Raw genomic sequence first — 24,164 nt, 5'->3', positions numbered from 1 at the left:
AAGCTGAAAGTATACACTATATGGCCAAAAGTTTGTGGACACCCCTCCTAATTATTGAGTTCAGGTGTTTCAGCCACACTGATTGTTAAAAGGTGCATAAAATCAAGCAAATAGCCATGCAATCTCCATATCCAGCCTTGGAAGTAGAACGGGTCGTACTGGAGAGCTCAGTGACTTTAGACATGGTACTGTCATAGGATGCCATCTTTGCCACAAGTCAGTTTGCAAAATTTCTGCCCTGCTAGATCTGCCCCAGTCAACTGTAAGTGATAATATTGTCAAGTGGAAATGTCTAGGAGCAACAACAGCTCAACCACGAAGTGGTAGGCCACTCGGGGCCACCGAGTGCTGAAGCATAAAACCGCCTATCCTTTGTTAAATCACTCACTACAGAGTTCCAAACTGTCCCTGGCTGCAACATCAGCACAAGAACCGTGTATCAGGAACTTCATGAAATGGGTTCCCATGGCCGAGCAGCTGCACACAAGCCCAACATCACTATGCGCCAAGTTATGGCTGGAGTGGTGCAAAGCACAGTGCCACTGGACTCTGGAGCAGTGGAAACGCGTTCTCTGGAGTGATGAATCACGCTTCGCTATCTGGCAGTCTGATGGACGAATCTGGGTCACAGTGCCTACTGTAAAGTTTGGAGGAGGAGGGATAATGGTCTGGGGCTATTTTACAGGGTCTAGGCTCTTTAGTTCCAATGAAGAGTAACATTAATGCAAACAGACATTTTAGACAATTGTATGCTTCCAACTTTGTGGCAACAATTTGGGGAAGGCCCTTTCCTGTTCCAGTATGACTGTGCCCCTGTGCACAAAGCAACGTCAATAAAGACATGAATTGACGAGTTTGGTGTGGAGGAACTCCAGTGGCCTGCGCAGAGCCCTGACCACAACCACAAAGTGTATACACTACCTTCCAAATAGAATCTCGAAAGAGTTTACAATACAGCACTGAGAGGTAACAGCTGAATGTATCGTATGCACATCTATGGACCAGTAGTAGCAGTAATTTTTTGTAGTACAGTGTGATCATAGCAAATATCTGAAGTTAGTAAGCTGCTTTTCCCTTTGGGGGATGATCAGATTCCAAATGTGCAGAAAATGGTGGCCAGAAAATACATTGGTGCCATCGCCTTTGCTTCAGCAGGTTATCATCTGACGCTGCAGCAGAGGTATATTTACAGCTTATGTGTTGTTATTGTATGCAGTACTAGGCTTTAACACGTATTCTTGGTATGGTACGGAGGGGTACAACAGTTACCTGAACTAAAAGATCTAGGCAAAACTCAAGTCCTCACTGCTGCTTTAATCAAAACTGTTCAGGCCAACAGATAGGAGACACACGTTGTACAGTGGTGGCTAGTGAGATGTACGATACATTCAAAAAATGTTTGTAATAAACAAATTAAGGTTGTGCCTCCCTTTCTTGTGTCAGCTTATTGGCAGAAATTGGAAGTGTGCAGCTTCAGTGCAGAGGATGGTGACATGGTATTTTGCGTGTGTAGGTCTATGAAAAAATAGATGAAACCATCTCAAAGTGGTTTCTTGGTCAGAAGGACCTGTTCAAATCAACAGTGAGATGGAAAGCCAAAGTTTGAAAAATAAAATAAAATAAAATAAGTCAAGGCAGTGTGACTTTGTCATCATAACACACATGAAAATGCAGGTAACCTTAAAAGTATTATTGCATTTTTAACCATAATGTGCTTTTTATTGGTTTTTGTTTTATACCTTTCTTTTCCCTCAAAATTATTTACATAGTCACTCGTGTAATGCTTACAAATGAGGGGTTTACCACTTACCAGGGCATGTTTGTGTATGCCTTCATAACAGCTGGACTCACAATTGGAAAAATGTGTGTGTGCATATGCTTGAATGTTTCCAGACAATTCTGTATGTCATAGCCACTTCCTCTCAAGCTCTGGTGGTTCACACACACAGACATACACAAAAACAAACACCCTCATACTTTAAAGTAGAAGGCAATAAAAATAAATCACTAACTCAGAGGATCATAAGCAGTTTCCACTGCCACCGTTTACTTCTTCTGCAAAAACAACAGGGCTGCCATCAAACATACAGACAATCAACCATACCTCCTTCAACCATTGACGTCTTCTCCAGATCAGACCCACTCTGAAACCACAGTATGCTACACAAACACCTGTACTCTGGAGGATGATAGCGTGCTTGGTGCCTTGGTTCTCATGAATAACTTTGCCACAGATGTCAAGTAAACACTGCTGTTCTTTCAACCATCTATCTTTAGCAACACCACTATTAATTGCAAATGTTAACTCATAAATGGTAAGAAATTTATTAAATCTGGCAGTAATACTAAAGCTAATATTCCAAGTCCTGATAAAGATTGCGCAGAGCTGTAATCACAAAAAATACAGGCTTGTGTGCAGATATGTTACAGCATGAATTTGTGAAATAATCATTGAGGTCAATTAAGAAATGATAAAAACATAAAATGAATACAATTTATGGATACATAAAACTAGTTCAACAGCTACCTAGTCTACAACACTTTATGAGTGGTCTGTTGGTGTGTCTGGTCTCTCTCAGAGGGAAAAAAAAAAATCTTGACAGGTAAAAGTAGTTTTGCATGTTTTCGAATTTAGCCAAATACTGACCATTAGTTCCATCAGACATGTATGCATTTTATGTTTTCCCCTTCGTCTTTGTTAAGATTCCTGAACCACACACAAATTCATATGATTACATGTCACACTTAAATTCAAAATATTTGAAAAGTCAAAACGCACACACACACACACACACACACACACAAAGAAAAAAAACTGGTTGAAACAGCTGTGACAGACTGAAATGAAAAGCAATCAATTATGTTGGATTGATGGCGTGCTTGAAGAATAATCTGAACTTCTTTAAAAAAAAAATTTCCTGGAAAAAAGTTCTATCTGGGCTTAACCAGAAATGTCTTTTCTTCTGTCTCACAAGTTACCTCAGAAAATGAACAAACTAAACAACAGTCATATGCAAGACCCCCCTCCCCAGGAAAATATTAAAATTGGAACAGGAACCTAATCCCTGTCATCACCCTTTTGCTTTCTACAGAATAATGTTCAATATAATTAGGAGCAGAAGATCACATTCTACAGTTAACTTACAGACAAGTTGAGGCCAAAGTTCAGAGAAGTGGTGATCATTTCACAACTTGGAAGCCAACAGCTTTCACATTGTTGACAGTGATAAGATCTTTGCCACCATCTTCTCTAATCTTTAATCTTGGGTATCAGTTCTATCCTTCTTGGATATGTATCTCATCATCATATCTAGATGAGCTGCTTTAACTCAGGGAGCTGTGATTCAGTAAAGAAAAAATTGTAAAAACAAGTACATAGAAAATGCATTGTGTCACTTACAATGGGGAAAGCAGTAACACACGACAATGAAAGTGATACAAATACTATTATTCATATACTAAAATCATATGCTCTAAATACCAGAAGAACATCAGTTCTATATATAGACAAATATAAAAGCTTTTTTCTGGCTGAATAGCCGATGTCAGCAGCTGGGCCCACCACCATCCTCAGTTCTCCTTTTCATATGGGAAATATGCGTGACTGCATGTTGTGCAGAGTTCCCCTTGGTTCAGAGAGACTAATTGTTCAGTATGCCTGGGCCTTTCCATTCTGCACCAAACTGCAGAATCTTGGAGGCACCCAGTAAAGTGAGGCATCACATGCCTCACACCACTTCTTGACATTTCCCTAGGTACTTTTGGATAAGTCCAGGACCCTCCTCTGACTGAAGCTACTGATGCATAGATGATTGTCACATGATACCTATTTTTTGTTGGATCTGGATTCAGGGCAAAAGGAGAACATTTGTTTATAATACTTAAATTGTCAAACCATTTCTTTCATGTGACCAGGTCATCTCCCCACATGTAAAAAATGGACCTGTGACACTTCAGCAGCCTATTCAAACATTTCAAACTATCCCCTTTGACGTCATGCTATTGCCCTCCAGAGGTAATGCCAATCAGTTGGGACCGGACAAAAAAAAGTAATTGAGTGCATCATTCTCCAGGTGTTCTCCAACAATGAATCACTCTCAATTGTTGAGTCCATCTGTCTGCCTAAATGACTGTACAGGGAGGGGCATGAACAAAGGAAAATATAAATGTCTCTTTGTATCCAGGGAAACAGAATGGATATTTTCACCCTGTTGCCCTTCCAGAGCATTATCAGAGCGTCCACAGCAGGAGGCCATGTCTTAAAACCTCCGGCACAGTAGTGCAAACTTCTCACACTAGTTGTTTTCTTTTGATGAAGAAAGACACTCACTTGAGGCAGTGTAATTGTCCATCAACTTATTAAATTGCAAGAAACAGCATGGTCATTAAACTTTGAGGCTTTTGTAAATACTGTAATACTGTATCTAATACTAATTCAGAGTCTTCACAAAACCTAGATTTCTGCCAAGGGTGTGTCTGCATTAAACACACCTAATTAAGTCCTCATATTTCCATATTTAACAGACTATAAAATGACTGTATATTATTCATCTAATCCCATCATCAAATATATCACGTGTCCCACACAAAGAGAAAGAAGCTTTACACCGAGAAAATGCAAAAGTTGGTACTTCACCCAGACTTTAAAATACTTTGTTATTTTCAGTTGAATACATCATTCCACTGCACACGCTTGAGATCATGCAATCACGATCTAATAAAACAACTCAGATGATACCAAGCCAGGTATACCCTTCCTCTGTGTAAGTAAAAGATGAGGACGTTACAATCAATATCCTTATATTGGCACACTATGCAGGTTAAGGCAGTCTAGATGTGGGAATGCAAATAAAAGCAGACTTGTTACATTTACAAAGGGCAATGCTGTGTGATGGGATTAAGATTCTTGCATCAAATAATGTAAATTGCACAGATAATGTTCTTACTGTACAAAAAAGAGGAATGTACAGGACTAAACCATGAAAGTGATCAAGGTAAAGCGTATACAGTACATTGTCACTTGGCCACATTCTTATCCAGAGCAACGTGGATAGGAATACATCGATGAAATGATATGAAAAAGTTGTACAGACAGGACACTACTGACTTCATTTGAGTGTGCATCAGTGTAAAAACAGTGGTGAAATGCTAAGTGCATACCTGGTTCAACTGTACATATACATGCTAACCGTGGATATATGCTAGAGTTGCATTTTATATACATTTTTTATACAATTTTGTGTTCAAACCTTGGCTATCTAAAAATGATTTAAATGGAAGAATAAAATATGCTTTCCATACTCCGAGAATTTAAGAAAATTTCATTTTAAAAAATGTTTGATACAAATAATGTATCCCCCTTCAAAAAAAAAAATGACAAAGACAAGACAAAGATGTTGGTGAAATCTCCACAGCCCCACATCTGTAGGTGAAGTAACATGACTACCCCGCCATGTCACAATGTCCCATAAACCCCAAACGTGGTACAAGACCTGTCTGTGCAGGACCTGCTGGGGCTTGTTCCGAAACAAACTGTGACCCCTGCCCTTTTCGGGAGTAGCTGAACCCCACGCGCAAGATCTGCACACCTTGTGTGGTTGCGAGTTCTGTCTTTTACTGCCGTGTCTGACTCAAACCAGCAGCCCTGCAGAGAAGGCGCTGCATTAACCACAGCCCAGGTACAAGCTGTGCCACACGGGTGAGCAGCCTTTCCACCTTCCCCAAGATGTAAGTGATAAATGACTCACATCAGACACTCCTATCCTGTGTATTTGATTCTGATGGTGATCACCAAGCATCTCTCTTCAGGAAAAGAGCCTTCAACCCCCTCCCTTTTACATCCGTTTTAACTCACAATTCAAGAGAAAATGAAAATTCATGAAAACAATCTTATCATAGCCATTCAGGTGTCATGTCAGAATTATTTTTTGTATTCCTTTTTTCTCTTTTTTCTATACATATGTGTGTATGTATATATGTATAGTATGTATATCTGTGCCATAAAAAGATACACAGGCATGTCTGACAGCTGTCCAAAACCCAAGACTAGTAAAGTTACAATCTGATAGAAATTACGCAGTATAAAGCACTGTAGGATTGGTACAGGTGTAGACTTATAGATTTTGACTTGCAAAGACAGGCACAAGAACATGAGTTGTTGTCTTCACAGGTATCACTTTCAGCGGCTATGGGGACTGGAAAACGCCAAACGACAAAAAAAACAGGAAACCCGTTCTAACCCATCTCCATGTTGCAAAAACAAAGACATTCTTTTCATCTTACCCACTTCCTTTGCTTTGACTTCAATGATCACTGAACAATATATTTATCAAAAAAATACTACCCTTTAAAGAACCTGACATGCTGTACTGCATGGCAGATTCACTTTGAGAAATAAATTGGAAGGGCTCTTATATTACCAGACTCTGTACAGAGTCTGCATGCAGGTATATATTTTAATGAACCACGTGATTGACCAAACACAACCCCTTTACAAACCATTAAGACATATGTAGTGTTTTTGTTTTATTTAAGGATAAAAAAGTTTACTTATAGAAAAACAAAACACAAATGTTTTACGCCAAAATAACAGCTCAATCTTAAACTATTCACACAGTCTTGCAAATTGAAAACATTGACAGAAACATTTTCAGTAGTCAATCTATGTGGTAGCAAAATTTTGCAACCTGAATTTTTGGAAAAATAAAACTTCAAATGACAAAAGTATATGCTACCTAACTGCAACAACAATCAGTCTGTGATATAAAATAGCCATGTTGTCTTACTAAAGTTCTACACGAATCTATGGCAGTCCTTGTTATGACCTAAAAATAGGTAATTACAATAACATAATTGCATTATGAACTGACTGCAATCAACAAAAAGGGATAAAACCAAAGGTAAATTAAGGGTAAGGAGAATAAGACTTTTTTGGACCTAAAGTGCAGTTCAATACTTAACCAGCTCAGTCTTAGGATGCATGAGACGTCCAATGTAGCAAGTGCTAACATTATACTACCGTCCTAAGGTACTAGATCTACTAGTGTGAAGTGTGAAAATGGTGTACGCTCACATAATGAGAGCTAATTGGGATCGACAAAGTGCAGCCTGCTGATCAGAGCGTGGTTCTGTGATGTCACTCTGGCTTGCTGCTCAGTCCCTCAGGGGCACTTTCAGGGGGTGGGGGATCCTCTGGCGGGGTACTGGTGCTCTCAGAGCTAGAGCTGCTGTCGCTGGTGCCCTCTTCCATGACACCATCAGCCCCTTCAGGCATACTCTCCTTGTCTTCAGTGGTTGAGACCCCTTCCTCAATGGCTTGCTGGCCCTCTGACAGCTGGGACCCCTCTGCAACGAGTGATGGGGGTTGGGAGAAATGAAGAGAAAGATCCTTCTCAGACTTGATTTTTAAACAACAAATTTCAGTCCAAATGACTACACTGATACGTTTGGGAAATTTTGTATTTAAATGTTTTCGTATTAGGATTATTTGGTCGTATTAGGGCAAATGCAGTATTACAAATTCCTGGGCATCAATACATGGATAATGCCATAATAAAAAAAGGAAAAATAAACAAAAATTCATGCTTCATGTGGTTTATGATCACAGGTCCAATGAACAGTACACTTCTTTGAAGTTTATTATTCAATTAAAGACAGTAACAGCTGGAAGCAACCCCTTACAAGGCGGCCAAAATCATCTTCATATGGCTGCAGCTCAGAAATTCTTTACAACCACAAAAAAATAAGACCTTTCGCCGCCATTGTCCCCCGATGGTGGAATGAACTTCCACACTTCATCAGTTCTGCCAAGACCGTCACCATCTTCAAGAAACAACTGAAGACACAACTCTTCCACGCTCACCTGATCACCTCAAGCACTACCCCTAAAGCAATTTTTTATGTCCTAAACTTTGTTTTCCTTTAAAAAAGAAAAAGAAAAAGAAAAAAAAAAAACATCAAATCTTACACTTTCACACACTTGCATCTCTACCAGCTAGCTTGTACCTTGTCTGGCCAAACACTGAAACCTGGTAATGCAGCACTTCTTACACTGTTGACTCTTTTGGCTTTTTGCTTGTGTTGTACTCTGCCTCACCTGGACGTTGCTTTGGATAAAAGTGACTCCCAAAGAATATATGTAAACGTAAATGGTAAGATGACAATTTTTTTTAACATGAGGCAGGCAATAGGTGTCTAGAGGTCCTTAGGTGCACCTTCTCACATCAAAATCAAAATATCTGAACAGAAAATGGCAATGAAGATGAGAATTTGGGAGTTCTATAAAGACACCAACAAACTCGACAAAGCACATCACTTTGTTTTAAGGCTTAAATAAAGTGTCAACTACATGTGGCAATCTGATTACAACACTTACAAATTACATTCACTCATTCTTGCACTATAATTTAGGTGATGGTATTACTGGAAAGAACCCACACAGAACTATCAGGGAATTTGAACCGTTTCCAGTGCTTGCATAAGACAACTGAAATATTGGCATTGGAATCAGCAACAACATTTGGATAAACTACTGCTATCAACCTTGAAAATCTCTTCTAGTGCACCAATGTAGATGAGAGTATGCTTGTAGAAACTGAGCTACAGAAACTTCCACCACAGTGAGTGAGAGAGAGAGAGAGAAAGAGAGAGAATGGCAGCATTAAAATGGCAAGTGTTATACTAACTATATACTGTATAGACTATCTTCAAGAAACTGAAGACAGCACTACCCCTTAAAACAATTTCTTTCTTTCTCTTTCTCTTTCTCTCTCTCTCTCTCTATCACACACACACACACACACACACACACACACACACACACACACACACACACACACACACACACACACACACACACACACACACACACACACACACACGTGTTTTTATGACCTCATTTCTATCACTCAAGCCACACAAAAACCACCTCTGGGGGAAAAGGTTTACATACAGAGCATGGAACCACACCTTTTAACCATAAACATTTTGATTCACATTGAAGCTCATGCTTCAACACATCAGATTCATAACATGAGTTTTAAACAGGCTGTCACCCGATTCCTTAGAGTGCAGTATGGTGACTTTTTTTTTCATGCGTCTAAGAGTTCATTTGAGAGACAACTTGGATCATTATAGAACTTACTTGAGAACAACCTATGTGGAGCTTGCCTTCATGATGGTGGTGTTTGGACATGATACGCCATGTGCTATAGAGGGCCTCACAGAAATATCACTTCTGAATGTTCTAGCACCAGTGAGGCAACTATCAAGCAACCAACCTTGCAGCTGAAGTGAATCACAAATGAGGAGCAGAGGGAAGTGTGGTTTCAGCTTTCACATCTGCATTTGTTTTTCCAGCAGTACCTGAAGGTTTCAGTTTTACCTCATACAAGTTGTAAATTTGAAGTTTACGATCTGAAGCGTGATCAAGGAGATCAGTCAAATGTGAGGTCACGGAAAGGAAAGAGATGCTTTGGTGCTTTGCTGGAAAATAAATATTATACACACATGCCTATTCATTGTCATTTCTCGTGTACTGAGACTTCTTGGACTGATTGATCAGCATGCTGGTCTTTCATTTCTGTAAAGACAATCTTCTTGGACCAGGCACATTTTAAAAATTGAGTGTTTTTCTGCAAGTTTTAAAAGAAAATACTCTTGTCAGATAAAACATGCTGAATCATGCCTTCCTTGAACCATGGAACCCCACACATTTTACGGATCGAGCAAAAGACTTTTCAAAGGGGATTCAAATCCTGTGTGATTCAGGCTCTCGCACTGCTAACTATTCAGCCCTATACTCTCACCAGTTGAGAGAATGGCTACATACTTATACTGCGTGTGCATTTCAAATAGATATTTCATATTGGCATATCTGAATAAATGTCACCTAATTGTACAGTTACAAAACAATACTTAATCTGGCAGCTAAGAGGGCGTGCAAGCCATTGCAATTTATCAATGCATTTCTGCTGCGTAAAAAACAGAACATAAATGGTACTGTGAGGGACACCGCAGTGGTCGTTTTAGCCTTCATTTGTTTGCCGATTGAGACTGAATGTAGTACAGCCAAGCTAACTTTTACTTGCACTCAAAGATGGTACTGGCACTGTAATACATGGTATTTCTACCATATATTAATGTATGGGGGTTGAATACTATGTAAACAGTATGTGAAGGGGAGCCTTCACCTCTCCCTTGAACCTAATTGTTAATTGTGTCAATCATTGGTTAATTGGTCATGTGTGTGACTTTTTGGGGAACCCGCCTATTGGTCATCAAGCCATACCTGATTAATTGGAGGCTGACTAAATACGGCTGTGGCTAGAGAGCAGGAGGAAAGGGTCATTTTGTCCCTGATTTGGTTGGTGTAGGCTGGTGTCTTCACCTTTGTTTTGGTTCACTGTATTTTAGAATAAACTGTTTTCTTTTAAACTTTGCTCTTTTTGGCTCATTTATGGGAGAAGTGTCGACCGGCTTCTCTACACAGCATATATCATTTTTTTTTTTTTTTTTTAACTTTTCTTTAAAATATTTTCTAACACTTGGTCAAGGATCTGAATATTTTTGCAAGGCACTGTACATATAAATGCAACAAAATCTCCTGTCTTAAAGTATACCTAAAAATTCAGGGTATATGCCCCATATTTTGGAAATAAAGCTGAAAGTGACACAGGTTCTCCCTAAACCTTACATATTTCTGCGGTAGAAGCGTGACTTTAGCTTAGACAGGGGTGGGAAGTGACCTGACCTGTCTGCATGGCAGCAGCCGCTTCCTCCTCCTTCTTTTCGCTGTCATCGTCAGCAACATCTTGCAGGGGCTTGCCGTGGACAGCAGAGGCTTGCTGCTCCTCTTCTAGGAGGGCAGCTGCTGCAGCCCTCTCTGCCTGCTCTGTGGACTCCCTCTCGCGCTCTTCTGCTCGCCTCCGAGCTGCCTCCTCTGCAGCTGCTATCTCCGCAGCAATCTTGTCCATGTCCACCTCCACCTTCATGCTGCACAGCTGGACGCATGGAGAAAGCAGAGACGCTCATTATGTGCACCATGTAAAATGACATCAAAGACTCTGTACTCTTGCACGCGGAGAGTGCAAACACTGACATCACAGTTACTATAAACTGTGTAAACCAGACATCCTCAAACTCGGGATGAAACCCGAGAGGTCGCAAAGAGATTAAGGCAGAATGTTGGGTAAAACAGTAACATTCACCATTGAGAAAAATGTCAGCAATTGAGTATTATGGAGTAGAACAGACAGACTCTGTACCAAAACTCTACATGAAGCTCACAAGGGTTAAAAAGTTCAAATGTTTTTCCTTCCCCTTTTTCAACTCGACTCAGGAATGAGCATGTGTATTGAACTCATCGTACCACAACACCCCGCTGCTTGCAGAGTGATTAGGTGTGACGAGATCCTCCCACACATTTGCCCAAAAATAACACCTATTTTTCCATACTACCGTACCACGCTGCAGTAAAGCCAATACCGATATCAAGATGGGTGCACCGCTGACTGATGAATAAAAACTTAACAAAATCTTGGAAAATGAAACCCCTGCCCCGAACGGTCTACCAGAGGAAAGCAAAAGTGAAATTGCGCTGATCACCCCCAACTCCCCCACCTCTTTAGTGTCCAACAGCCTTACCACGTTCTGTACTCCCACAATAAATTCTTACAAATTATATTAAAATACTGATACTGCAATCAAAATGTTACTACTTAATATAAATTAGTATTAACACATACTGTAGCTAGTTGGTAGCTGCCCTAATAGGCCAACTACGATGCCGCCATATTGTTTACACTTCATTCATGATTGTTCATAGCATGCGTTGTGTTCCATTCTAGTTTGTTTTGTGTTGTTATTTTAGCGTTTAATATGCCCTTTGGTTGGGAGCAATTGCCTTGCGTGTATTGTATGTGGTTTGTTTGGTCCTGACACACCTCAGTCAGCTTCTTTGCAGCTCTGCTACAATATACATACTTTTGTGCAATACACAATTTACATCTCTTCATCTTTTTAGCACCATGAACAATGACTGAGAAATTAAAACAAGGTTGCACAGTTTCAGAAGGTAACTTATCCTTCATCTATTCAACAAGAAGCCCATTTGCCTACTTTCACTCAATGACAACCGAACTTCCTTGCAGCTGTCAACTTTTACACTTTTCATTTTGCTTAAAGATCTCGTGTGCATTCAAAATGCAGTGCAAATGTGAAATTGTAAGCGTATGTCCAATATGCTTGTTTGACAAATGCAAGCCATGAGGACTGGAGGTTAAAAAACAAATTAAAATCAAAACTCCTAAAAATCTTCAATGGAAAAGTATTCACCCCCTATTTATTTATTTAATCTTAATGTGTAGTGTTTCCTATGTATTTGTCTTATTAACTGCCTGTCAGTTTCTTAAGTTGTTGTTCTTGTGTTTTGGTGAGCCAAAGACAAATTTCCACCCTGGTGGACAATAAAGACATATTCTATTCTATTCTATTCTATTCTATTCTAAATAACTCCCCTAAATAAGCTCTGGTTCAGCCAACTGCAGAATGCAGTTTGTTGGATGGTATCCACCTGTGTGTAACTGAAGTGGTTAACAATGAAGATTTAACACACCTGTCTTTGTAAGGTTAAATATACCTCTTTATGAGGTCCCACCATTGGGCATTCCATAAAAGGAAATATGAAGTAAAAGAAGTGTTCTCAGCGATTAAGGGAAAGGGCTATGGACAGACACAAGTCAGGGGAGGGATACAAAAAAAATTCCAAAGCTCTGAGTATCCCACAAAGCTTTGTGAAATCAATTGTTAAGAAGTACAAGGAACACAAAACTACCCATAATCTTTGTCAACCAGGTCGTCCTCCAAAACCGAGCAGCCAGGAAAGAAGGGCATTGATCAGAGCAGCAACCAAGAGGCCGAGTTTAACACTGAAAGACCTACACAACGTTTCCTGACTGAGATGAGAGAAACTGTGAATGAGACAATTGCTCAGGTACTCCACAAATGTGGGCTGTATGGTAGGGTAGCAAGGAGGAAGCCATAACGAAAATGTCATTTAAAGTCTCGTTTGGAGTATGCAAAAAGCATGCAGGAACCTCTCAGACAATGTGGAGGAAACCCTGTGGTCTGATGAAATAAAAATTGAGTTGTTTGGTCTAATTGCTAAATGCTTTGTCTGGCAAAATAAGGGCACTGCTTTTCACTCCAACACCACCATCCCCACTGTGAGGTATGGCGGTGGCAGCTTTATATTGTGGGATTGCTTTCAGCAGGGAGTGGTAGGCTGGTCAGAGAAATATAGGAAGATCCTTTAGCAAAACCTAGAACAGTCTGCAAAAGACCTGAAACTGGGAAGGAGATTCATCTTTCAACAGAACAACGGCCCCAAATATAGAGACAAAGCAACTCTACAGTGGCTTAAAAACAAGTGAATGTCCTGCAGTGTTGTAAGAAAAAAAACAATCCATTCAAATGCATTAAACTTTAAGGTGCAATAAAATATGATAGAACTCCAAGGGGGTTGGCTACTTCCTCTAGCCACTGTTCCTTAGTTAAGAAATTGCATGCATTTCATGACGTCACATTGTTGGCAGAAATTTTGTAAACAAGCAACATGTAACATCAACACATTTAATAAAGGCATATTGAACAAAAGTGTAAAAATATGCACTCACATTACACTCTGCACTAGCTCTGTAGTTATCACGACCTTCTGTATGACTATTAATTTCTCTTGCATCCTATGGCTACGCATGATATCCTCCCCTTTACATCTGCTGGATGTAAAATGGCTTTCAGTGTTGGTCATGTTCACCCAAACTAATACACCAATTCACTATTCATTTCTCCCAATTCTGTCCTCTGGTCATTTTGAACATTATAGTCAACTACATAAAACATACATAAACTCTACATAAGCATGTCATAACAGCTGCATTTACCATTCAATCCATTACACTCACTTTACACTGGGACACCTATTGTGTCCCAGCTGTTATATTTCTCATGAAACTGTTGGCAGGGTTGGATAGGGCATTCATTCCTACATAACACATTATGATATGATAAGGTGAGTCACATCAAGCACTGCGAATTATGAATGGTTCATGCAGCCATTATGGCTATTTTGTGTATTATCTAGACACATTAATGTAGACACAGACAGCACTGTATCAAGCAAAGATCAGCAAAGATTTCACCACTCATAAGCGCCAAATATCACCCAGTGCTGCAACCTTTGAGTGATCTATACAGCGCATACCTGTTTTAGCTCAGTGGTGAAGGACTCTGTGGTCTCAAGAAACTTCCTTTTCTTATCCTGGTGCCGGTCCTCAATTTGCAGCAGCTCAGCCTCCAGTTTTCTCTATGGTTCAAACAAACATATCAGCAAGGGAACCCACTGATGCACATTAACTTTCACATGTCCAAGGTTTCTGCTAAAATAAATTTTCATCAGTCACAATGAGAGACAAAAGAAATGCTAGTGATGTATCATTACTATTCATTACTACTGATGTTCAAAATCCATTTTGTCTTGATTATAAAGTCTTGATTATATTCATCAACATGGGTTTAAAAAGTTGGTAGGCTTTGATTTTTTTTTTCCTACAGGTACATTTCCTTTAACAAGTTTATATCTTTCCATACCAACATGCAATTTTCACTGGGAGTAAAGAAAATACAGCCACATTCCATTACATTCAGGGGCATTTTCCACACCTATTGTGCTGTGGAATGTTCTCCCTTTTTGTTTGATCCCATAGCTTTGTTTCATTTCTGTCACATCACTTGGCAATTTCTACCTTACAGTGGTACCTTGCATACCAACACACAGGGCCATCCTGAAACTGTGAACAATAATATACAGTAAGGAGGGACTCAAATCTGATACAAGAATATAGAGTATCAAAGGGACTTTCTTGGTTGAGTATGGCATATGGGCACAAAGTCAGCATGTTTGCTTCTTGTGTACCTGGTGTACCATGAGTGACTGCACTTGCCGCTTGAGGACCTGCATGCGTGCCGTTGTGACAACGGAGCGCACATCGGGAACCACACTGTCGCTCAGAATCTCGCTGATCAGTCGATGGTTGCGTTGGAAACGGGCAGCAGCTGTGTGCTTCATGGAGAAGCCATCATCATAATCTGATCAAAGAGAAAGGAAATTTACAAGGGCGGGGGCCACCGCCACACCACAACAACAATGCATAGAAAAATTATACGAATAAGTATGGACAAATATCTGCAATGATTTCTAATTAAAAACTGAAAAATAAAACATTTTAAAAATGAATGGGAACACTTTTTATTCTTTTTTTTTCCACCAGGTTAGGTAAATCTGTTTTGGAATTACACATTACATATTGGGCTCATCTGACCACAACATCTGCACTCAGTGGAGCTGAGGCGAGATGGATCCAATCCTGCAATACTTTCAAAAACCCAACAGCTATTTCTGACACTACAATTCATGCAATGCACTATAGTGGTTATTGGTAGACAGGCGGTACTCTGTTGATGTCATCCAAGCAACTTGGTGCCTGAGAGTGGCAATATGAGGAAATGCAAGCTGACCTACCCACCCCTATACCTGGCAGAATGAAGCGAATTTGCTTGCCTGCCGTGGGATCACAGTCACTGTCAGCAAAGGTCAACCTGTGCTCAATACAAGTGAGCTACTGACCAACTGAGACCCCCAAGAGAAAATGTTGGGTGAGTGCACCATCAAGCTGCTGTACTCAAAAAGGACAGGATGAAGGTTATTCTCCATGCTAATGTTAGGAGGGTCACAGCTCAAGGTACACAGCTGATTAGTGAGCTAGCTTGCTGGTGCAGCCACAGACTTAAATACTTGCATTTCACACAGCCAAGTTAGGCTCTCTGAACCCTTTTCAGTTATCTTAACAACAAAAGTTGCTTAAAAATTGTATCCTTGTGAATACTCCTGGTTAGATGTGACAGAATAAAGTTGTTGCAAATATCACTGGTAAGTTACACTGATTGTTCTTCAATGCTAATTAGCTAGTTAGGTGTCATCGTCCCCTGCATAACTGGACAGAATACGGGCACTGAGAGGCTGATTCAGATTTGAGATGCACGTGCATGAGCTAACCCCGATATTGAATTTATAAATCTGCACAGCAGTGTCTCAGTTATGCTGAAAAACCCATGCTATTGGTCCTGGCCACGTTGGTTCCAGCTAGTATCATAGTCTGTCGGGACTTAGTGTCTCTCTCCAAAGCTCTAGTCCTGAAAAGCAGTGGCAATATTTTGTGTAGGCAGCTAGGAAACTGTCCATTAATTGGCCGCACCATCCTGAGCCTAATACTTGCCCAGTTATATTGCACAAGCTATACTGTGTCCTGCAAGCATTTTACTCTGTGTTTCCGTTATATACATTTAGCAGTGGCAGCCCATGCATTTGTCCAGTTTAGATTCAAAATCTCCATTAGAGATGCCTTGCCTATAATATCTAAGTGTAACTGCATAATCAAGAACCACAAATTACAAATTTCCGAAGGCGGTATTGCACGCCTAGGAGGCAAGGGAGTCACATACTGCAGGAAACCTTGGGCGCCATTAAAGGATGCAAAAATCCCAAATCTAGTGGTCGAGCACAAAGACGCAAAATTGAAAGCAGGGGGTAGCAGTATTTAAGTAATCCTGCCACTGAGAGGTGCTCTTTAACACAAACACAGAGCACCAAGCATAACCAAGGGGTGATATCAGAACGATAATGACAGAAATAAAGATTTATTTACAGCTAGGGAAGGCTTCCACAAACCGATACTACATGAGAAACAATGCGTCATATTTTTCAGTCCACTATGTGATAGTTATTTATTTTGCTCCAGCTCTTTTGTTTTGCTTTATGTTTTATGTTTCATAAATAACACACAGCTGGGGCCACAATGACTTTGCAGAGGCTGTCTTTCTGAATTTGTAAATTTTTTTTTTCATTTTATTATTTTACTTTAATTTCAGAGGGGTGGTGTAAAAGCCTTCTCACACGCTCCTTTGTAGTGAATGTGGTATAGTGGATTAAATGATGGAAATACAGTGCTATGGTCACACTTATCTTGAAAACAGGGAAAGTCACTTCAATTGCAGTTCAAGTAAGCCTGGAATTCCTGTTAAAATTTGTATGCATTTGGCATGCATGCACAACATGTGTAAATTGTTTCACTTCTTTTTGTGCTTCTGGTTTGCAGTTAAAGCAGACATCATTATCTTCATCTCAAAGTCAGACTCACAGACAAAAGATTTCTCTACACGTGGTTTCATGACCATACCCACATATTGCATAACTACTTAACTCGAACAACGCTTTGCCATACATGTTGAAAGGTTCTTGTCTGGATTCATGAAGACTGATAAGTAGCCCCCTAACATAACTGAAGAGCAGCATGCTGCTGTGAAGAGTCTAAAGTCAAGGGTAGGTATTCGGTGCAGGCCCTTACCATCAGGGTCCTCAGCAGGCTGGATGCTCATATAAGGTTCTCCCTTATCAAGCCGGGATTGTCGCTGTCTGCTTTCCTCCTCCAGTGCTGCCTCAGCACGGCTCTTAGCATTGACATAGGCCAGGTAAGCTGGAGAGTTGTGGTAGGCCTTCATGTTCTCATTGTACTCTATCTGAAGGGGGAGGGAGAAAGAAGGAAAGGAGAAGGCAGAGTAAGGAACAAGGAGGATGTGCCACTGGATAACAGAACAAAGAGAAAACTGAAAATTGATGCCAAGCTGAACAGAAACCTTCATGTCACCAGACGGAATGTGATGTTGTGCCTTCACATCTGCAGCGACCTGATGATGGATTTTCTATAGCAGGTTTTCAAAAATTTAGGCAGTGAGCATTCAGGCGGTGAGCACTGCTCAAGTGGACATATTGGTTGTATGTCAAGCTAAACATTTTTTTTTAGCCCAACATTCCTCGAACAGCTGTAGCTTGCGAGTGAAAACCTGCTATGAAATATTTGCTTATGTTGATGTACCCCCAGCATCAAAAACCAAATAAAAGCCATAGTGCATAGTTAAAGCATGACATAATTCCCTACCAGTCTACCTATTTTACACCCAGGGTTGATTACAAACATACAGTACATGGACACTTATACCTTTAAATCTTGGGAAGAACAGTTCTATTTTAATGCTTTAACGCTCATAGCGTCTTGAGAGAAATTATGTGAATCACAATTTGAGAAAGATCAGTATTCTACAGAGGAAGCAATGTTAACTGGAGGGACAGGTGACTGTGTGAGGCACAGCCCTGATTGCTTCCATGGGGCACCCACCCCATGTCAAACCAACCCGGCAGCACCCCATAAAAACCAACCTTCTCTGCTTCGTATTCATTCAAGTATTCTTGTTTCTCCTCATCAGTGAGATCTCTCCACATGCCACCGATAATCTTCCCAATTTCCCATAGCTTCAGATCTGGATTGGAGGCTTTTACTTGGTCCCAAACCTGGTGATGAGAACCGGATATGGACGTGGGGTGGGGTGGGAGGCCAATAATGCTGAGCAGGGAGGTCACAAATCAGAGGTCATGTGCTTGAACCTTGCTCTTTAAGAGTAAAATCCCATCAACAATGGAAAAAAAAATGGTTTACTTCAGAATAAAAGCATTTACTGCTTCATACCGCCCTACCTGGGCCAATTGATTATTGCATTGAGAGTTGTACTGAGCTGAGTAACAACTCCAGCTCTGCTGCGAATTTTAGCCTCCAAGAAATGTATTTGGAGTCCTTTGCTTGCTTCAGTAGAGGCAAGCAAATATGAAATTTTACTTGGAGTTACAGTTATTGACCTGATATTTAAGAGGACCTCCCTGGATTCACGACATTTAGCAAAGGAAATCTTTGGGGCGCAACTCTTACCTTTCTGCTGTATCGCATGTAGGGCATCAATGGCTTGTCTGGGGGCTTTGGTGGTTTTGGAATTGCAATTCCAGATGAATTCTGTTAAAGAAATTGAGGTACTGATTAGAAGCTGCGCTTCACGAACAATAAGACCATTCAAAAGGCATACATGAGAAACTAGCACAGTAAGGAAAAAAAACAACTGAAAAATGGCAATGGTATATGCTGCTTGGAAGCAAGAACATCTACACACAGTAAGTATGCACACTTGACCATGAAATAAAACCTCCAAACTAATTTCCACAAACTGTACTTCACTTCTCAGCGCAAACAAAGTACTCAAATCTGAAGACGTCAAAGCTTAAGAGTTTAATGCATCATGGAGAAGAGGAAATCCCGCCTGTTTGAATTTGAAACCTTACAGGCTCCTTACTGGAACACACACATCATCCTATGAGACAATGCCATGTCTAGTTTTCAGGTACAACAGTGCCAACTGCCATCTGCATGCAGGGATGGAACCAACTGATGCAGCAGAATCCATGCCAAATAAAGGAGGTTCTGATGCCATTGGAATAGTAATGGCATGTCTGTTTGCTCAGCATGGCTGTTAGCAGTGCAGGGAGGCTCCAGGGATAAAGGCAGATGCACACTTGAAATGTCTATACCAAGATGTGAGGAAACAAAGGGGGGGGGGGGGGGGGGGTGAAGTCCTACAGTAAGTTCTGAGTGATCTGTCTACAGGTGTTGTTGGATGTAAGCAAGCCATGTATAAGCACACTGGATAAATTGGGTGGTTTTTACTAACCTATCAAATTAAATAAGAATGTATGGCTTACCATTAGCTTACCAGACTGCTAATGAAAATAAGTCATTAATTTACTTCTGAAGAATACTCAAGACCTGTGGAAATGTGGTTACCAGCTTTTATAATATGTAAAGCTCCCTATTTTAATTTGCTGTGCACATTCTGATTTGTGTAGATTTGTTTTGTTCAATACTTTTTTGTGCTTTTAAATTTTTTTGTAGGTTTTTTTTGTCTGCTTCAGTTATTTGTCTTGAATCATTGGTCCTACCGTTACCCGGCTGTTGCTGCCTGAGTTTCCTCCCAGCCTGTAGTTGTTGTAGGCCAGATGGCTGTATGGGTTGTATCCCACAAACCCTGGGGTGTTGGGCATTTGCTGATGGAACAAATGAAACAAAAACACGAATGAGAAATGATACAAACAAAGAGAGGGTGAAAGCTATTAAACAAAAGATAATGAGGAGACAAGCAAAAGCAAAAATGGTTTAAACAGGCATGCAAAAACACCAAGCCATCTTGAAAGCAGCCAATGGTATTGTTTAGAGCGGCATAACTGGCACTGCCTACACAGAAACCACTTCTTAAGTTACACAGAAGCCTCGCATGCAGGTTTACTTCCACCATTTTAATGTGATATGAAAGCCAACTATGTGAAATCCATGCGGTGCAAAAGCCTTGCAGACATTGAACCCAGACAGTGGAAAGTTAACAAGGCTTCAATGAAGAAGAGAAAATTGATCACAAACCATAAAATACATACAACAGATAGAGAATTCAGGGAGGACAGCCAGGCCCACTGAAAGCCACCAATCTATCACATGAACTGATGCTTGAGACATTTTGAAGCCAAGTGAGTATTAAATGAAAGGCTTGCAGAAATAGTGAGAAGATTTCAAAGGCCTTCTGTCGACAGAGGAAGCCCCTTTCTTGACAAGTTTCACTGCTGTCTGGAATACTTACTGCTGTAGGTGCTGGGGTGGGGGTAGGGGCATAGGATGGCCTTTCTGCATAGGGGAAAAAGGTAACACATAAATGAGGGGCTCCCAGCCTTCTATCTCACCACATCTATGTTAAAAATTATGACAAATGAGCTTTCATAACTTTACATCAGTGAGACTTATCTATACCCGTACATTAGGAATTTACCTCTTATTTATTGAGGACGGTAAAATCTATAAAGTTGGTTCATAAACATAACTTATGAAAAATAGGTAAAGTTCAGCTCTTGATAATTTAGTTCAAGGTAAACTTGACTGAGCACCTTCCCATAAACTTGGACAGTTCCGTGTATTCACCACACCTACATAACATAAGAACTATTCGGTTTCTTTTTAATATTCCTAAGCACACACAGATCAAATTAAGACGACTATGTATCCTAACACAGCAAGATGGCTACCGCGTTTTATACCGCGTTTTGACTGACATTTTGTCTGTGATACACTGTTTAAAATGGCTAACAAGTTTGTGGTATGGCTAAATAAAACACGAGCGGAGAATTAACTATATAGCAAATTGAAAATAAATCGTGTAATGTTACAAGTTCCACAATCATTACATGTACTGAAACTGTTCCTTACTTGACATCTTGGCTGATCGGTGGCAAAGATATCAGGCTATTCCGGTCATTGGGTCTGTAACAAACAAATCTTTTTAGAGGGAGAAAAACACGTTGAAGTGTGTTTCAAATTACCTTCTATTATGTGTATATGAATCAGTCAAACGACAAATCAACACGGTACTGACACGAAGAGCAAGCGTTAGCTAATCTAGTTAGAGGGCCACCTACAATTCAACAGTCAGAGTTTGAACGTGAAGTTTCAAACAATTATAACATTAAGTTAGGTCATCAGTGCGTACACGAAGATTCCCCAACGAAGGTGTAGCAGGTTACTCAATCTAGCATAACACGTTAACTGACACCATTATCTTGCTAGCTTGTTGGCTAGTCAGCTAACGTTAATTAAATACGGCACAAAAGCCTTCGCTATCGATCAAGTAGCTTGCAAAAACCTACATATATTAACGTTAGCTGGCTACAACCACGTGCTTTGTGCGGATGTTTATGCGTACACTGGATGGCAACTGAATGTGAGCTTCAGTAACAATCATTTCAAGAAATAATGTTAGCAAGATAGTTGGCTTGCTAGTTGAACCAAGGCCTAAGTTAGCCATCAAATGTCAGCAAATCTCGAAAGCAGCAACACACAGCTAACGTCGGCTACATACGGAAATTTAGTACTACTCTCAACAGATTTGTAAAATGTTAACTACCAGGCAGCGTCTCAGACGTTAGAACGAAAAAAAAAAACGAATAGATACCGAAAAAAAGAACCGATCAGATGGATGTGGAGTAGCTATGAATGAATGGTGGTAGCTAGCCGACTGCCTTAACAGATACTGCTGCCATGTTGTGGAACTGGAATAAGTTTTTTATGTGTTGATGAGCACAAACGATGAACAAACATCACGCATATTTGCTATCATCTTAATCTCGGTAAACTAAAATTAAAACGGAACCACTCTAACAAAGAAAATACGTACACTCACCCTTTATAACTGACAATTTAGCCTGCTAAGCTACTTGTTCTCGGTAAAACAACAAGCGCTGGCATATCTTCTGTTTCATTCACTGGATTCGCGACACTTCAGCAGTGGCGGGCTAACTATATCATAGTTCTTGGATTAGGTAAATCAATTATATCAAGCAAAACATAACTCTTATAAGCAACGATAATATGCCAAAATAATAATAAATAACCGCTGCTCGCTTCAGCCCTATTACTTTATTCGAATCTAATGGGAGATTTACTAAGGTAACCTAACTACGTAAAGGCATCTAATCCACCAATTAGACAGATTGTTTTCTAGAAACGATGGTTAAATATAATTGTTTCCTTATTCTCTGTTGGTTTCCACACACAACATCTGTATAGTTCTAGGGGGTACATTTCGCATCTCCTAGATAAACCTTTTGTTATTTTTCAAAAAAAAAAACTGTATTGAATCAGTTTTGAATAATAATACCAATTATATTAAACTTTCACTAATAATAATGCTTGATGTATATTTTAGGCACAATTTATACATAAAATATTAACTAAATGACTCCCACCCACAAATTATTGACTGTCTTCGGCTCCTGATTCATACATTCAACTTGAATTAACTTGAAATAATTTAAGTCTAATTTTCAGTTTTTTGTGCGTACTCTATTAAGTTATAAAATCAATTGTATAGAATATCTATTTTTCTATATAGTATGTAATTTCAGTAATAAAAAAACATATTTTGTGTCTGTCCCAATGTTGTTGTCAACTCTGTTACCTCTGTTATAAAACTGCATAAAAATCTGCAGTTCTAATAAAAAGCATGTGACCTGCACCCAGTGATGTCACTTCCTCTGCCGGGAAACATCTGGGAGGCAGTGAGGTGTGACATGCTTCTTCTCTCATTATTTTGTACAAAATGTTCAGGATACACCAACAGTAGATTAATTATTTGTCAAATCTATTATTGTGATATTGCGGTGAATCTCTCATCCAATTAAAAAAAAAAAACGATAATATGAAATTCTGTTTTTAGACATGCCATGTGGTTTCTGGCTTGAGGATAGCACATGGAGTTAAAGGCACAAAATTGTGGAAAATGTTAACTCTGTTATCATGAACTCTGTTAATTGTTTAAACAGTTTAACAATAACAGAGTTGATGACGAGTAACAGAGTCAAATGTTCCCAATTACATTTAAGCATTTTGCATTATTTTACATTTATTATGGATTCTGGGTCATTTTAATGTAAAGGGTACATTTGTGGTATACCATTCCAGGTTAAGAAAATTGAATAATTTCTGTTCTAGGCAGATGAAGTTGTCAGCAGTAGAAAGGCAACGGCAATAAAGGGCATGGCGAGATGCCGACCCTGTAAGGAGGGCAGACAATTTGCAAAAAGACAGAAATAGGTGGCAGAAAAGGGGAAATGCAGGGCAGACAAGCAGAGTGGCCGATCTGGGTGAAAGGGAGCAAAGGTACAAGCGTAGGTATTGGAGAGAGGTGCAGAGCAAGAACACAGCAACTTGTAGAGATGACATCACCCTAAAGTCCTGAACCAGACCCTGAACCACAGATATCCAGGTTAGATTAGTGTATGGTTAGATGAGTGCATAGGTCCATGAGTCTATAATTATTTCATGTAGAGTAACTATACAGTAAGTCATAGGTAGATTGAGAGAAGTGTAGTTCTTTGTTAGGATTATCAACATGATAGTATGTAACTGAACTGCTTCTTCCAAGGTGTTGTGTCTTAAAGGTACACTCCATAATTTATGCATGGTTTCTTTACACATTTTAATTAAAAGTGCACTATGTAACTTTTTTGTAACAATTTTGCTTATAATATCCCAATATAAGTCCGATATTTTTGAACTGTAGGACGTCTAGATGGGCAATGTGTAACTTTTTTGTTCTCACCCCACCATATCTCAAAATACAAGCCTGTTTTGTTC

General features: G+C 39.8%; 1 protein-coding gene across 3 annotated transcripts; it reads right to left on the bottom strand.

The window, feature by feature from the left end:
• Positions 1 to 6,761: 6,761 nt before the first annotated feature.
• On the bottom strand, positions 6,762 to 22,450 carry LOC118793622 (SWI/SNF-related matrix-associated actin-dependent regulator of chromatin subfamily E member 1-like). Of its 3 annotated transcripts, none has more exons than XM_036551867.1 (11): positions 22,210 to 22,450; positions 21,240 to 21,293; positions 20,620 to 20,663; positions 19,937 to 20,035; positions 18,873 to 18,953; positions 18,329 to 18,460; positions 17,460 to 17,631; positions 14,972 to 15,144; positions 14,261 to 14,362; positions 10,751 to 11,000; positions 6,762 to 7,344 (listed from the first exon to the last, which is right to left on the bottom strand). In XM_036551867.1, exons 2-11 carry the CDS (start codon positions 21,244 to 21,246, stop codon positions 7,136 to 7,138), a joined length of 1,269 nt encoding a protein of 422 aa, XP_036407760.1. In that variant the 5' UTR covers positions 21,247 to 21,293; positions 22,210 to 22,450; the 3' UTR covers positions 6,762 to 7,135. The 3 variants fall into 3 exon arrangements, with proteins under 3 accessions (XP_036407760.1, XP_036407745.1, XP_036407752.1); XM_036551852.1 differs by having other exon boundaries at positions 19,931 to 20,035; positions 22,210 to 22,448; XM_036551859.1 differs by lacking the exon at positions 22,210 to 22,450 and adding an exon at positions 21,982 to 22,066 and having other exon boundaries at positions 19,931 to 20,035.
• Positions 22,451 to 24,164: the final 1,714 nt, after the last annotated feature.

This window comes from Megalops cyprinoides, chromosome 1 (assembly GCF_013368585.1).
Source record: "Megalops cyprinoides isolate fMegCyp1 chromosome 1, fMegCyp1.pri, whole genome shotgun sequence".
Lineage (NCBI taxonomy): Eukaryota > Metazoa > Chordata > Actinopteri > Elopiformes > Megalopidae > Megalops > Megalops cyprinoides.
Note: the sequence above shows the minus strand (reverse complement) of the source record. Positions and strands in the feature narration are given on the sequence as shown.

Coding starts and splice junctions, on each gene's coding strand:
- LOC118793622 (XM_036551852.1), bottom strand. Junction 15,145..17,459: donor GCCTGCTGAGGACCCTGATG/GTAAGGGCCTGC, acceptor CTCTTTGATCAG/ATTATGATGATGGCTTCTCC. Junction 7,345..10,750: donor GGCTGCTGCCATGCAGACAG/GTCAGGTCACTT, acceptor CACTCGTTGCAG/AGGGGTCCCAGCTGTCAGAG.